This window comes from Gracilinanus agilis, chromosome 5 (genome assembly GCF_016433145.1).
Source record: "Gracilinanus agilis isolate LMUSP501 chromosome 5, AgileGrace, whole genome shotgun sequence".
NCBI classification, from domain to species: domain Eukaryota; kingdom Metazoa; phylum Chordata; class Mammalia; order Didelphimorphia; family Didelphidae; genus Gracilinanus; species Gracilinanus agilis.
The window spans coordinates 5,076,594-5,092,416 of NC_058134.1; the positions used below are offsets into that span (position 1 = coordinate 5,076,594).

General features: G+C 50.9%; 1 protein-coding gene across 1 annotated transcript in view; it reads right to left on the reverse strand.

The window, feature by feature from the left end:
- Positions 1 to 14,294, reverse strand: part of VWDE (von Willebrand factor D and EGF domains) — a 45,222-nt gene extending 30,928 nt beyond the window's left edge. The window contains exons 1-7 of the mRNA XM_044678842.1: positions 14,099 to 14,294; positions 13,769 to 13,938; positions 12,504 to 12,846; positions 9,838 to 9,903; positions 8,517 to 8,764; positions 6,313 to 6,402; positions 2,515 to 2,659 (exon numbers count right to left, since the gene is read on the reverse strand). Coding sequence (XP_044534777.1) covers positions 2,515 to 2,659; positions 6,313 to 6,402; positions 8,517 to 8,764; positions 9,838 to 9,903; positions 12,504 to 12,846; positions 13,769 to 13,938; positions 14,099 to 14,294 — 1,258 coding nt within the window. The remainder of the gene's footprint in view (positions 1 to 2,514; positions 2,660 to 6,312; positions 6,403 to 8,516; positions 8,765 to 9,837; positions 9,904 to 12,503; positions 12,847 to 13,768; positions 13,939 to 14,098) is intronic.
- Positions 14,295 to 15,823: the final 1,529 nt, after the last annotated feature.

Consider the following 15,823-nt stretch of genomic DNA (forward strand, 5'->3'; position numbering starts at 1 on the left):
AGAGAGAGAGAGAGAGAGAGAGAGAGAGAGAGAGAGAGAGAGAGAGAGAGAATAGCAAAGAGGAACTCTCCTGTTTCAAGTCTCTCCCAGTCTGATTCCAGCCTATTCTGCCTTTCCCAATTTCCCGTTGTTCCCTCTCTGGAATTCCCTATTCTAGGCAGCTGGGTCTCCCCAGGGTCTTTGCATCAGTTAACCTCCATCCCTGGAATGGCTGATATGACTCCCCCTCATTTCAGCCTGTAGCAGTCCCAGATTTCCTTCCAAGGCTCAGCTAGTGTGCCACACCCAGAGGGCAGCATCTTCTGTTAGATGTACTTGGTTGTGTTCTAGATCCCTGAGGCTGTCATGCTGATCTCTGTATTCTCAGAGTAGAACTTGTGCTCTTGGAGAATAAGAACTGATTTTCATTTTCTCTCTCTAAGTCTGACCACCATGTCTGGTAGATGCTTAATGAGCATCTGTTGGATTAGATTGGACTGGACTGGAGAGCTCAGCTGTGAAGAGAATAGATCCTAGAATACTAGAAATCTTCAAGGCCATCCGGGCCAACGTGGCTTCTGAAAGAGTCTCAGTTTCCCAAACAAGAGGGCCGATGAGCCCTTCCTTCCATCTTGCTGCAAACAGAGCCACGCTTGTGGATCTGGGGGAGGCTCTCATGCTTCACTAGGGGCAATTTTCTTTCCTAGGCTGGACCTGACAATAGCATTTGCTCCTTCAGCGGGCCAGTCAGCCAGCAGGAAGGGTTCACAGCGATGGGTGGGCACGAACAGGCCCAGGGACAAGGAGAAGGATCAAGCTCTGGCAATGCTCGCCCCTCGTGTCTGTCTCTGCACATACCAAGGAGGGCATCCAAAGACCGTGGTGGGGAACCTCAGGTAAAATCAACAAGCTTGATATGGCAAAAAGAGAAATGAGGCAGGGACGGTGCCTGGATTTAACAAATCCAGGTGGGTTCTAGAAGAAGAAAAAACCCAGAAGTGCACAATTCAGTCAAGAATGAAACCTCAGCCTTCCACAGATGATTGGTTTACAAGTGCTAAGTAACGTTGCTGGAACTCTTGCTGGTTTGCAGAGTGCTTCACACAGATGATCTCCTTTGCTCCTCCTAAGCCTGTGAGGAACATGCTGCCATCCTTCTTATTTTACTGATGAGGAAACTGGGGGTGACAAAGATTAAGCGATTTTTTCCTCGGGTTATACAGCGAGGAACGATCTGAGACAGGTTCTGAACTGAGGTCGTCCTGACTCCCAGGCCAGCACTGTAACCATTGCACCGCCTGACCGGCCACTAGGGAAAGGTGCTCCGACTGTCCCCCTGGGCCAAGACTGCGTGAGAATTAGTCATTGGAGGACAGTGAATAGGAACTTCATCCTCATTTGCTGAAGGGCATTTTTATTTTTTAAAAACATAACCTACGGTTCCGCTGAGGAGTCAATTAGCCCCAAATGGCCCTCTCAGCCTTCCCTGAGGGCCCCTCTTCAGGCCTGCAGAGATGACTGGGAGGCAGTAGTGATGCTCCCCATCGCAGAGATGCCAGGCATTGCTCATTAACGACCGTCTTGTACCAAATCCAGAGGGGAACGGCTAAAATCTCAGCCCTTCTTCCTTAGGGGTAAAACTATTCATTGGAAGTGACTCTTTCCAGAAGCAAACTCTTTGAAGTTTTAGAATCAAAACAGAAACTCTGGGGCAGAGAGAACTCTGGGAAAGGTTGGGAGGGCACGTTGGCCCTGCAACGTGACAAAGGGCTGCAATGCCAGGGGGCACAGTGAGCTTCAGGGTGGGACCTCAGCCTATTCACCCAGAGTGGAGGTGGGAAAAGCAGGGTGCTCTCAGCTTAAGGATGGGGGCAAGGACTCCCTGCTTGTGTACACGGGACCGGTGTCCACCCATCTATCGGAGTCATCCCTACATGGATATTCTCAGAAAATAACTCTAGGAATAAAGTGTGGACTCCCTGGGTTGAAAAGACAGTCCCCGGCCCCAGGTCTCTCACTAGAGTGACTGGAATCCCTTTTTAAAACAAACTAAATTAAAAATGTAAAAGTCTTCACCTTCCGTCCTAGAATCCATACTAAGTATCGATTCCAAGACAGAAGAGTAGTAAGGACTAGGCAAAGGGCGTTAAGTGACTTGTCCAGGGTCACACAGCTAGGAAGTATCTCAGGCCAGATTTGAACCCAGGACATCTCTAGACCTGGCTCTCTGTCCACTGAGCCACCTAACTGCCCCCATGAGTATCCTTTTTGCCAAGACTTTCAAATTCCTTTGGTTGAGAACAATAGATATTGCAATGAATACAAATCTGAGCCTCTGCTACAGGGTGGCAGGACCATTTAAATACCACTCCAAAGTGCCGTGGAGATTGTCCAACAGAACCCAAGAGCTTGGAGAGAGAGTGCTTTGGGACCCACTTAGTTTTGTCCCCAGCAACCATCTGTCCACTTATGGCTCCTGGAGGCCATCTTGCAAGCAGGATGCTGGGACACAGCCGATGATGAGACGGCTCTCACCTTGGTCCAGGGTGCTCAACGTCAATGAGACTTTGCATTCTTGGCCAAGCTGGCCGGGCTCGGGACAGACGACTGGAACCGTGCTCTGGACCCTTAGCTGGTGCTCTCGTCCGTCTTCCGCAATGTTGCTGACCTCGGGATACAGCTGGCATATGAAGAAAATGGGGATATTGAAAGCGTGCCTGCTGCCCAGTTACTGCTCAGTCAATCCCTGCCCCGAGAGGAGCCCGACTTTCATGGGAATCTCTCTGGTAAGTCATTTTACCCCCAAGATCGTGGGCAGATAAGGAAGTCTATTGAGCATCGGGCTCTGGGCACACGAGCTTGGAAATCCTTGGCAACTGGAACAGTCTGTTTTCCGAGTACCCCCAAGTGCACAGGACGTGGCACATAGTTGGGATTCTTAGACATGAATGTTGCCTTGACTTAAGAAGTGGCATATTTTATGGAATAGAAATGACCAATACTGACGTGCTGCTCTAAGGTTTGCCAAACACTTAGCATAGCATTCAGACCTCCACCAATTCTAAACAGATACGTGTAGGATGGTTTCCCATTATACAAATGAAAAACTTGAAAATTGGACAGATTAAGGGACTGGCTATCATCAGCAAGTGCCAGGGGCTAGATTTGAACCTGAGCCATTGTGAATTCAAAGCCAGGACTCTCGCCATTCTACTCTACTGCCTCACCACAAAGAGAGATTATGTCAAAAATCCACCCAGAATACATGAGTGCCCTTCATCTTTTAATTTTTTTTAATTTAATTTAATTTTTTTAACCCTTAACTTCTGTGTATTGGCTTCTAGGTGGAAGAGCAGTCAAGGCGAGGCAATGGGGGTCAAGTGACTTGCCCAGGGTCACACAGCTGGGAAGTGTCTGAGGCCGGGTTTGAACCTAGGACCTCCCGTGTCTTGCCTGACTCTCAATCCACTGAGCTACCCAGCTGCCCCTGAGTGCCCTTCATCTTGATTGGATTCCTGCCAATTTGTGGGGACCAGGCCTGAGCGGAAAGTTCAGTGTTATGCTGAGGAGCAGCACCTGGACAGCTCCTCTTCAGCCACAAGAGAAGCCAAGCCGAAAGATGCCATTTCTCCAAGTGCCACGGGCCTCAGACAGCACATGGACAAAGGAGAAATGCCAGGGCTTCAAGAAAGCAGAGACATCTGGGGAAGGAAAGATAGATGGCAGTATGGAGGACCTCCTAAAGATGGCTGTGACAGTGATAGTGGAACCTACAGGCTCCTGGAAGTTGGCATTGTCTGAGGATGACCGAAAATTGAGCAGCCAGAAACAGAGAGAGACAAGTGGATGAAGCCACAGACAAAGTGCTGATGTGGCCGGGCAAGAGATCCATTGCAGGGGGTGGACAGAGGTCACTGTGAATGATGAGAGGAGCCCCCAACCCCGGAGAAGAGGAGGGGGGAGAAGAGGAGAACAGCAGAAGGGGAACAGAACTCAGGTGTGCCATGGGACCCATGAGCCTGGGCAGCTGGTCTACAGAGACTTTTCTCATTCCTGTGATGAGTCTTTTGCAGAGATTGAGACCAAACCATTCTCAGAGAAGAGTATAGGAAGTGGCACCCACCTGGAGGTGGGACCCAAACCCCTACCAGGGCTAAAGGAATGGGCCTACCAGTCCATTTCTCTGCTCCTGACTGTGCTGAGTACACAGAATGTCAAATGCTTTTGTGGTTGTGCTTGCTTGAAGGAGGAATAATATATAATATAATATAATATATAACTAGATATAGAATAACCTATTAACCCTGGAGGAGAGCTATCCGCGTCTGCGGGGGAGATATAGCAAGGTCACGAGCCAAAAAGGAAGGTGTGCTTATTGCAGATCTCCAGAGCTGAGCTGGCCCGTGTGATTCTGCCCTTTAGGAATTTTCAATTCAATTCAAAACATTTATTAAAAATCTCTTATAAGACTTGTACAAAAATATTTATAGCTGCGCTTTTTGTGGTGGCAACAAATTGGAAAAGGAGGGTATGTCCTTCAATTGGGGAATGGCTGAACAAACTGTGGTATATGCGGGTGATGGAATACTATTGTGCTAAAAGGAATAATAAACTGGAGGAGTTCCAGGCGAACTGGAGAGACCTCCGGGATCTGATGCAGAGCGAAAGGAGCAGAGCCAGAAGAACACTGTACACAGAGACTGATATACTGTGGTAAAATTGAATGTAATGGGCTTCTGTACCAGCAGAAAGCAATGACCCAGGACAATTCTGAGGGATTTATGGTAAAGATGCTGCCCACATTCAGAGGAAGGACTGCAGGAGAGGAAACATATAAGAAAAGCAACTGCTTGAACGCATGGGTCGGGGTGGACGTGATTGAGGATGTGGACTTGAAACTACCACACCAATGCAACTACCAACAATTTGGAAATTGGTCTTGTTCAAGGACACATGACAAAACTTGTGGAAACGCGCATCGGCCATGGGTGGGGGGGAGGGGTTGAAGGGGAAAGGTGGAGCAAGAATCATGTAACCATGTTAAAAATGATTATTAATAAATGTTTGAAAAAAAAAGCTCTTATAGTTGGGATACCCAAAGACAAGCATGTAAGTCTGTCTGTCTTCAAGAAACTTCCATCCTATTTGGTTCTAGTTTAAATTGTCCCAGAAAACAATGGGGCCACCATTCCTGACGAATCTGTTTATCATCAGCATTTCATAATACTAGAGCAGGGAAGAGTCTTGCAAGTCATGGAGTCCGCCTTTCTCCGCTCTCCCCCCGTGGTCTAGATGAGTAAACTGAGGCCTAAAGAATTTAAGTAACATGCCCAGGGTCACACAGGAAGCCAGCCAACAGATTAGGACTAGAATCTGGGTTTTGACTCCAAGCCTCATTTTCCCTCCAATAGGCCACACATCCCAATAAGCCACGATTTCTAGAGGCACGAGAGATAGGAGTCTGGATTTTTGAGAGGCAGCTTAACATTGCAGAGAGACTGATGGGTAGACTTGGGAGTTCAGAAGAGCTGGGTTTAAATTCTGCCTCAGATACTTCCTGGTTGCTTGACCCTAGGAAAGTTCCTGACCCCCTCCAAGACTCTGTTTACTCATCTGTAAAATGGTAACAATAGTACCTACATCCTGGTTATGAGAATCAAGCAAGATAATGATTGAAAAGTTCTTTGTCACCTTCAGGGGCAGCTGGATGGTGGATGGTGCACTGGCTCTGGAGTGAGGAAGCCTCACCTTCCTGCGCTCCAACCTGGCCTCAGACACTTACCGGCTGGTGACTTAACCCTTTGGACCCTCATTTCCCCATCTCTAAAATGAGCTGGAGAGGGAGACGGCAAAGCCCTCCAGCATTTTTGCCAGGAAAGCCCCAAACAGTCCCAGGGAGCTGGTCATCGTAGAAACGACCAAAGGGCAACAAGAACTGTCACCCTCCAAGCACTCCATGCATGTGAGCTACTCTCACGGGTACCCTCGAGGTTTCCCTGTGTCTTCAAGGGCCAGGAAGGGACCAAGCAAGGGGCCCAGAGCAAGGAGCCAGGAGGAATGTGGAAGCTGTCTTCCTTTCAAATGAGAGAGATGTGAAATAGTCTCTGTTCCTAATTTCCAATTTGACTTGGAAGGGCTACAAAGCTATTGAAGGAGTCCCTCCATGGGCCCACTGCAGCCCTGTTTTTAGAGTGCTTTAAGGTTAGCAAAGCCCTTTCCCCACCGCAGCCCACTGAAGCTGCTAAGCTTGGCACCAAAACAGGATCAAACAGGGTTGCAGAATGTTACCCAGCTAACCGGCGCGGACAGCTCCCACGTCTACCCTCTACATACCTTAATGCCGGCAAAGAATTCCTCACTCTCAGTGGCCAAGCTTTGCACGCCTGGATCCTCCAGGAAAAAGGCAGATGCTCTACAGAAGATCTGTGGGCAGAGTTGTTGTCTCAGTGACAAACTCTTCAAGAACGTTGGCCTCAACACTTACTTAGAAGGTGAATTCACTGGAGGGAAAGCAAACAGACCCAACTAGACGTCTCCTTCAACATAGGGGTGCCCTAGACTGAGAGCAGCCCCCCTGGAAAAGTCCTAGAGCCCTGGCGTCTGAGAGGGAGCAGGACCCCAGAAGGCAGCACCTCCAAACTGTCCTTGAAAGAGGGTCCCCTCTAGATCTTTAACCTTTGCTGGAAGGCCTCCAGGGAGGCAGAACCCAACTCTTCTTGCCAAAACAGCCCCTTTCTAGTTTAAGAAATCACAGTAAGAGGGGCCAGTAAGAGAGGAGTCCAGGTAAGCAAGAGGTCAATAACCCTGTTGGCAGCCAGGAGCCTTCCCCTGAAGAGGCAGCCATGAGACACAAGGGATAAGAAGATCTTTAAAATGGGGAACCTTGTTCCTGAGGGAACAAAGTGTTACTACAGAATTCTGGGTGGGGAGAAGCCAGGCCTAGAGCCCAACTGGCAGAGCACCTACAGGGGAAGGTAGAGCTACCAAAGGGTAGACCTTGGCTGCAAGACGGATAAGGATAAGCTTGCTTTCTTTCCCAAACTAATAGACAGATTCAGATCTTGAAATAGCCTTGGGAATTCAGCCAGCAAATCCTAGTCATGGACCATTATCCCAGACCAAACTTATCCAGAACTGCCAAGGCAGAAATTGAAGAACAAGTTTGTAAAGAGGTGCCACTTTCCTCAGTAATTCCCATCTGCCAGCAAATAAGGAACAAGTCACTTTGTGAATGCAGAGATTTAGTGGAAGAAATCCAAGGCTTCTGAGGTAGGGCAGGCCAAGGTGTTTTCCTCCTGGTCTGCTCCTGGAGCTGTGATTCCTTCAAGGATCCTATAGAAGACGGGCTTATATTCCAATATTTTTATGCAAATAACAAGGGGAGCTATTTTACCCGTCTGACCACCAAATTTTAAAGACTAATTGCAGGATAGTGACATATCCCAGGGCTATTTCTGTCTTTGGACGTAGTCCATGAAAAGAGATAAGAAAAGAAGGTCAAAACCAAGAGCCAGTGGCCCAACAGCGCCCTGGAAATAGACCCCCACAACCACGGTGAAATAGAAGTCCTTCGTTAGTGGAAATGGAGGGAAGTTTCCAGGGAAAGGACAGTTTTTTAGCTCCAACTCCTGTCTCCTATTTACTTGATCCACAGTTCAGACAAAAGGGTTAAAGAAGCAAAATAGTCTACATTTCAGGATTTCCTAACACGGCATTTGTAAAAGCTTCCTTTGTTGGGCCGACTTGAGGTGAAGTTGAAATTTCATTTTTAGGGAACATGTAAGAGTGATCATCTTTCAGATCGATGGATAGAAAGGTCCTTCAGGAATGCTGTGCTCAGTACTTCCAGTGTCCAGATCATTATCTATTCGGGGGAGCAAGGATGATGGACATTCTTGGGTTTCCCCCTTAAAATCCCGGTTCTTGTTATCATTTCATAATGATGAGGTCTGTTTTCTTACAGAGAAGAATCGTTCCTGAATTTTTTAATGGCAAACCACCGATTACTTAGAAGGCAGTGTGAGAGTACTGGGGCCTCCGAATCAATCCTTGGCCAAGCAGGTGATGAGCCTTTCCCAACCCAGACACCTATCCTGAACTGAGCCAACAAACAAAGGCTTCCCAGTGCTGGGAGTACCTACCAGACATTGTTCTCTGAGAGCACAACCTTTGACAAGCCAGAGTCACCCCTTTACCATGGAGTGTCCTCTGGAGAGGTTATCAGTAAAAACAGGGGAAAATGTGGGCCTGAAATATAAAGGTGGGTACATTGGGAAATGATGCCAGGAATGTGGGTTCATTTGCTCAAGAAACAGGAGATGAAGGCATCCGCCTGAAGAGACAGTAACAAAAACCTGTAGATGGATTTGGTGGACCCTCACAGTATCTATTCACAGATCTTTCTACCTTCACCATTTATAACTGGAAATAACACGAATGCCAAGGAGCTCCAGATGTTCTCTCTACTGGGGACAAAGACTCATTTTTAAGACAAGATGGGCCATTCCCTTTGAAACAAGTCCATTCTTCCAACCTACCCTGTCTCCAAGTCTCAGGTTTATACCATCAAGTTCTAACAGGGAGGACTCCTCAACTGTGGTCTCCTGTTTCAGCTCCTCTTTGAGTCCTTCTGATGAAAGTCTGGACCAAGTAAAGACAAATCCCAGGGAGCTGTTGGGGAGGGATGTATCCAAAGCACACTGGAGGAAGATCTTGGTTTCTATCCACTTGATCTTAATCTCCAGGGCTCCTGGAGGGGCTGGTGGTGCTGGGGCAGCAAGAGGTCCTAGAAGGAAAACCAAATCCATGTTGCTTAGATTCTTTCAAGAAAAAGGGGGAGGAGAGAGAATGATTCTGCTTCCAGATTTAATTCATTTCAATGATTTTTTTCTTAGTAAAAGTGATCTTCACATTTAGATTGTTTAAGGAATAAAGGGCACGGCCAAACTCATTCCAAAGCTTGCCCAATTCACTAATGTGGGAAATGGGATCACGTAAGACATGACCTTCGGCAAATTCAGGGAAGACATGAAAATTTCCTAATCTTTGACAAGGTGGAAAATGTTCTCTTTTAATGGATTCCCTCTCAAGTCCCCATGGAATAGCAATTCACCGTGGCAGCCTGGTTAATGAGCAACAATGCACATTTATTGTTTCTATTCATGAGATAAGTTCAATGGCTGAGCATTAAACCAACTTCCGTCCTCTGAAGCAACGGCATTGTTCCAAAGGATGGCTGGAAGACATAAAACCTTCCCAGTCATACAACATGACAATCCCATTCCCAGCCTCCCAAAGAAAAGAGCCTCCTAATTAAAAACCCAACGAGGCACTATTTCAGCAGGATGCTCCGGTACAAGAATTGCTCTTTCGTAGAGTGATGCCAGTTTTTTAATGAAATGCCTGATGTGCTAAGAGGCGGCCGGGCCGGCTCTTTTGGCGCAGGGTTGCGGGAGCGTACACTCTCATTACCTTCAGGAAATGGAAGGAGCATTTTGCAATTTCAAATTCCAAAGCGAGTCCATGAGCTGGAATGGCTCTAAGAGTCTCGCTGAGTCTTGTTTGATTTTATTTTGGAGAAAGGGAACAGGTGCCTCACTAAGTGACAATTTGGAACATGAGGATATGTGAAACAGTAAGAAAGTCTGACTCGCGCCCCGGGTTCTGAAAGAAAGCAATGGCGCTGCTCAATTCGGGAGCTGGATGCGAAGGTCCGTGCTGATCGACACTGTGACGGGCATCCTGGACATGTATGAAGCTCTGCCGCCCTGGACATGGCCCAGGAGGACCAAGTCCACCCACGGGCTATCTGAGAACCCACTGCAAAGGCCTTCAGGGAAAGAACGGGCTGACCCTTACCTTGGCGGGCCCCATCAGTGTCTGCTTCACCAGGGCTGCCCAGCAGGGACACCGGGCCAGGAACAGCTGTAAGACATGAGTGAATTTGGGCTGTTTGTATAAAGGGGCTTCGAGAACAGGCCATGACCGGTGCCCAGAGATGTCCCCCGTGAGCCACTCAGCCAAGAAGCACTGACGAAATGCTGCCCAGGGCTGCCTCGGACAGGCACACGCAGTGACCCAGAAGGTGGAAACTCTGAGCTGGGGCCATGCAGACTCCCTGCGGCTCTGGCCCAGTGCGGACAACATCACGGCTCAGACACACCATCCTGAGGGGTGCGCCGAGGTCTGCCCTGATTCAAAGGGAGCCTCCAACTCCCCAACTCTAAGGTGTGATCCTGAATGTCCTCCGACTCTCTCTTCTACCTCTAGACCCAGGCCCTGGCCCTGAGCTTTTCTAGCTCTGCTCTCTCTGCATAGGAGATACGCCACATATGTTACAGATAGACCACATGTATGCAATGTGGGCATGTGTGCACACTGCTCATGCAGGGCTCTTGGGGCATGTGTGCATACACACGATGGAAAGTACCCACACTTGCACTTGAAAGAAAAGGCCATAAATCCTGGCTCCCCAGCCACCACGGGCCCAAATGGCCTTCTAAGATCCCAGGAAGTTCCAGCTGGGAGCCATCGCATCTTCCTGAGCTTCTTGGGTTGGGTGACTTTTTATTTTGATAAATATGTTCAATTCTAATAAATTGAACAAAAGTATCACAAGATTTCATCCTAAATTGGGCCTTAACAATGAGCAGGACCTCGGAGCTGGTTCTCTTTGTGTGAGGTGAACATCCCGGGGGCCTCCACTCTAGCTTTGATCCCCAACACCTCAGCAGGGCCAGCTGGACCAGCACCACGTCGCCCCAAAGGGAGGAGCTGTAGGCTTAAAAACCCACATGGGACGCCAAGGGGGCTCTGGGGCTTCCGTACCCGCCTCGGCTGGTGTTTTTCTCCAAATTCTTACCTCATCTCTTGATTTCTGGCTTGGCTGGCTGTGACAGAGGACTAGATTGTTATCTAACCTGAGACTCTCCCCTTCTCTCTATTTCTCTTTCTCTCTTTTCTCTGTCTCTATGTGTCTCTCTCTTCCCTCTTTTCTTTCTCTCTGTGTGTTCTCTCTGTGTCTCTGTCTGTCTGTGTCTGTCTGTCTCTGTCTCTGTCTGTCTCTGTCTCTATCTCTGTCTATCTCTGTCTCTCTGTCTGTCTCTGTCTCTCTGTCTGTCTCTGTCTCTCTGTCTGTCTCTGTCTGTCTCTGGGTGTCTCTCTGTCTGTCTCTCTGTCTCTGTCTGTCTCTGTCTCTCTCTCTCTCCTAATAAATGCTCATGAATCTAGTAAGAAGCCTCCAGATTCCTTTTTCTTTAAACCGAGCTCTGCTCTCTCACTTTATAAATAAGGAAAACGACTGTGAGAAAGACGGCATCCCCATGAAGGGGGCAGCTGGGATTCCAGCGAGGCTCTCAGAATCAGAATTAGTGCTCCTTCCACTGGGCAGCACTGCCGACACGGCCTGGGCAGCTTTGTCCACTGTCGGTCTGTAAGTGGGAGCGCGTATCGTTTTCAACTAGCCAAGGTCCTCCTGGGCTGGCCTCTGGCGATGTCGGCCTGCCACCTTCTTCACATCCGAGCCAGGCCACCGACCAATCAACATTTATTAAGGGGCTGCTACAGGCCAGACATGATGGTTGGCTCTGGTGGGAGCTACACACGTGCACGCTTCAATGGGGAAGAAGCCTGCTCTTGTCGTTAAACTCTGAACTACAAAAGCCGGCCGAAGAGTGTGGGGCGACGGCTTGGCTCGCCTCGCCATGTGTGTCCCAGGCCTTGGCCTGTCTTTTTTTTCTTCCCAGGGGGGTAAGGTGGGAGGACCCGAGAGGACAAGGAAAGAGAGGCAGGGAGGGAAGGAGGGAAGGAGGGAAGGACCTCCCTCCTGTCTCACGAGAAGCGCCATCATGCTCACTTGACCGCCCGTTCCACCCCTTCTCCAAGTTTCCAGCCCTGCCCTGCCACCAGCCGCCTTTATATTTTGGCTTCCTCCATTAGAGGGGAAACGCCTTGAAGGCAGGGGCTGCCTGTCCTTTGGCTCATCGGGAGTCCTCGGGCCCTGGCACACAGGAAGCGCTTGATAAATGCTCTGCCTTTCTTTCTCTCTCTGTCTCCTTCCTCTCTTTCTCCCTCTCTTTCATTCTTCTCCATCTCGCTGTCTCTCTCATTTTCCATCCATCCATCTGTCCAGTGGAAAACTGGCCAAACCGAGTGAGGAAGCCCCAGGCATGGCCACGTCAGTGGTTCTCCCCCTCCCTCGCGTGCTGCAGCCCTGGCACTGTCAGAGCACAAGACCAGAGGCTGACCGCTTGGCCTCTTCGCTTCCTCCCCACCTCAGTTTTCGAGCTTGTCTCCCTGACCCCCTGCCCCACCCTTGGTGGTTTGCACAAGCAGAGGTTCCTCTCGCCCCCAGGCTCTCCTGCCTTCGCCCATCCCTCAGGGGCCCTGGCACAGGCCGAGCTGGGCAAACACTGGCTCTTTGTTGAATCACGAGGGGGGTCAGGGTGGTGCTGTGGAGGGAGCTCCAGGTAGGGGATCGCAGTCTCTGGGGCCCCATCCCAGCCGTGCCCTGGAGGGACCCTCACCATCCCTGGGACCTCGGTGACCCCCTGGTCGCGTCGCCCCTGCATTGGGCAGTATTTCTGAATGAAAGCCCGGGCGAACGGCTGCCCGGGAGCCGAGGGTCTCCAGGCTCTCACCTTCTGCACAGTAGCCCATACAGCCCAGGGTGGGCTGCAGAAAGTAGACCAGGAAGGATTCGCAGTTCCTCACAGTCACAGGGATCCGCAGCAGGCAGCAGTGCTTGGCAGCTCCCAAGAACTCCCAGGAGGCGCAGGCTGTCAGCGGCAAGGCCTCCCCGGGCAACGGCAGGGCTTCGCCTTCTCTCAGGGACAACCAGAGCGGGACCTGCGTGCCACAGCGGTGCGCCTGTGCCAGGAGGGGAAGAGCAGAAGGCTCGGCAGGTGTGCAGGGCAAGAAGCTCTCCAGGCTTTGGCCAAGAGGCTCACGAGCAGGGAGCGGGCATTAGCCGGTGCCACAGCCCGCAGCTGCAATGACTGCAGCCAGAGCAGGCCTGCTGGGTACCCACGAGGGGAGGAGCTGCAGCAGGCTCCTATTCCTAGTGTGAAGGGCAGGAGCTGGGCAGGACCAGCATGCCCTCTGCCTGGCAGAGGTCCCCCACCACACCTGCAAGTTCTGGCATCCTGCGCTGTGAGCACGAAAGAGAGCTTAACAAAGCCTGTGCTTGCATCTGAGGGTAGGTTGAAAAGATGGAGCCTCCTATCCTGGGTCACCCCCAGCCCTCTCCCACCCAGGAAACTCGCCCCCCTCCCCGGGACAGCTGGCTGCCCACAATAAGCATCTGTATTCTCTCTGCGCTTCCCACGGACTCTACCCCAATGCCCTGAATGGAGACCAGGTGGAGAAGGAGAGCAGGGGGATAGGGGAGGAAGAGCCCTAACACCGTGGAGCTAGATGGGGCGCGTGAATGCCCTTGTGGGGAGGCGGGTGTCTGTCTCCTGGAGCCCTGCCTTCGTCCTCCCCCCACCTCTTCAGCCGCCATCGTTGTTTCCCAGGTGCCTCTGCTTGCCGTGGGCCGCCTATCCAGATGGGATGCCTCTCCGAGGAGGATCTCGTGCTTGGGTTTGAAGTTTAGGGCACTGGTGGGCTGTAGAGGCTCCCTCTACTTTGCTGCCATTCTGCCTAGCACACAGCGTCCCGGCCCTGACCTCCCATCCTGGCTTTGGGCCCAAGAAGTCCAAAGGCCGGAATGACTCATTGGACCAGCAAGAAAAAAATGGGAGAGACATCGCGTGCCCTCTTGTGCGGCGGAAACAAAGCGAGGCGTTACCTCTACGCATGTGGTTGGCATCTCTGCGGGTCTGCCTGAGATCTGGAAGCGGTACCAGCCCGGGCGGAGGGAACGGTCACAGAGCAGCTCCGGGACTTCCGAGGCCTTCCAATCCACACTCCGCCGTGGGTTCTGCAGGACCTGGTGCCCTCCAGGAGAGCACTCCGGAGCTAGGGACACGGAGGAAGGCACGGATCAAAGGCCGTCCGCTCCGCAGCTCTAGGAGCATGACTGGCAGGAGCCCTGGTCTCGGTTCCCCAAGGCCTGCCCATTCCCTCCTCCAGCTCCTGGCCCATTCCCGGATAGAGGGATGGAGCTTCACGGGCTGACCATCCAGCCACAGGTCCGGCACAGTCTGGAGCTCAGGCTTCTCCCGGAAACAAAGATATCGACAATGTGCCAGCCAGGCTGTCTGGCTCGGGTACGAGAGGACCACGGCCCTCAAAAGTGAGGACTGAGGCTTCCCTGAAGGGCCACGAGCCACTGACACTGTCCCACCAGGCAGGAACAATGGAAAGGAGGCCATCAGAGAGAGGCGTAATGGGGAAAGGAGGGGAGACAGTCTCTTAGCAGGGTATGGGAGAGCCCACCATCTCCTCTCCAAGCCACGCAGCCTCTAGGGCTCTGGCAGAAGGAGTCCAGGCGGGCCACAGGGGATGAGGATAGGGGCAAGATTCAAGCAAGAGGAGCTGAGGAGAGCCAGGCTCAGAGGGAATCCCAGATTCGGGGAGCTCCCACAGCCATGCGAGCAGCCAAGAACAACTAGTGTTTCTAGAGTGCTTCAAGGTTCCCAAAGAGCTGGGCATTTGGTTATTCATTTGATCCTTACATTGGATCCCTGGAAGTGGGTGCTATTGTCATCCTCATTCAACAAATGAGAAAACTGAGGCAATGAGAGGTTCAGTGCCTGGTCGCCCAGCCAGTAAGTGTCTGAGGGAGGATCTGAACTCAGATCTGACCGACTCTAGGTTAAATACTCTATTCAGCGAGCCACTTAGGGCTCCCCTTAGAGCAAATTCAGACGGGATCTATGGAAAGTCATCTTTACTTTCCAAACTCATTGGCCCCGTCGATTCTCAATGCGACAGAATTCTGCCAGGTTCCACTTTGGCGCTGGAGAAAGCCTCTGGCCAGCCACAGAATATAGCAAAGCCAGAATCTTCCTGGGGAGGAAAATGGTTCTTCGGGGCCCCTTTTCTCTGCTGCAGCTTCATTGGCCACAGGATGTATTACGGAGAAGTGTTTGAATTTACCCAGAAGGCACTTGGAAATGTTCATGGCAATCCAGCCTGAAGGAACACTCTACACTGTAGATGTCCTCGGGCATTCTAGGGAATGGTGACTCTCTTCACAAATCCACCTCAAAAGTTTATTGCATATTTATTTTATTTGAGAAGCTAAAAGCTGACTCTGAGAAGGGGTCCCCAGGCTTGGCCCAAAGGCGTTAGGTTAGGAGGGACGCCATCTCAGCCTAGGTTCACTGGGCACATGCCCAGCAATGAGCTGGTAGCTTCTCTTCAGTTAGGCCAACAGAGACGGACAAAATACTTCATCTCCTTCCCTGAGGATTTCACTGCTTTTTTTAACCCCCTCACCTTCCGTCTTGGAGTCAATACTGTGTATTGGCTCCTTGGTGGAAGAGTGGTCAGGGTGGGCAATGGGGGTCAAGTGACTTGCCCAGGGTCACCCAGCTGGGAAGTGTCTGAGGTCAGGTTTGAACCCAGGACCTCCTGTCTCTAGGCCTGGCTCTCAATCCACTGAGCTACCCAGCTGCCCCCTCACTTCTTCAACATAGTAAGAGAAAGAGAAATCCATAATCCTGAAGTTGGAAAAACAAAACAACAACCAGGAGCTCCAAGACGGGTCCTTGACTTCCCGAGATTGGGTTGTTCCAAGGACAAGCCACTGAAATGCACAGGAGAACAGGGCAGCCCATGAGCGTTGCTTTAATCCCCAGCCTTCGGAGGCATAAACTCAATTCATCGGCACAATAAAAGAGCAATGCAGAAAGCAATAAGAGGGGGTTGCGAGGCTGCTACTGGCAACATCCTGTCT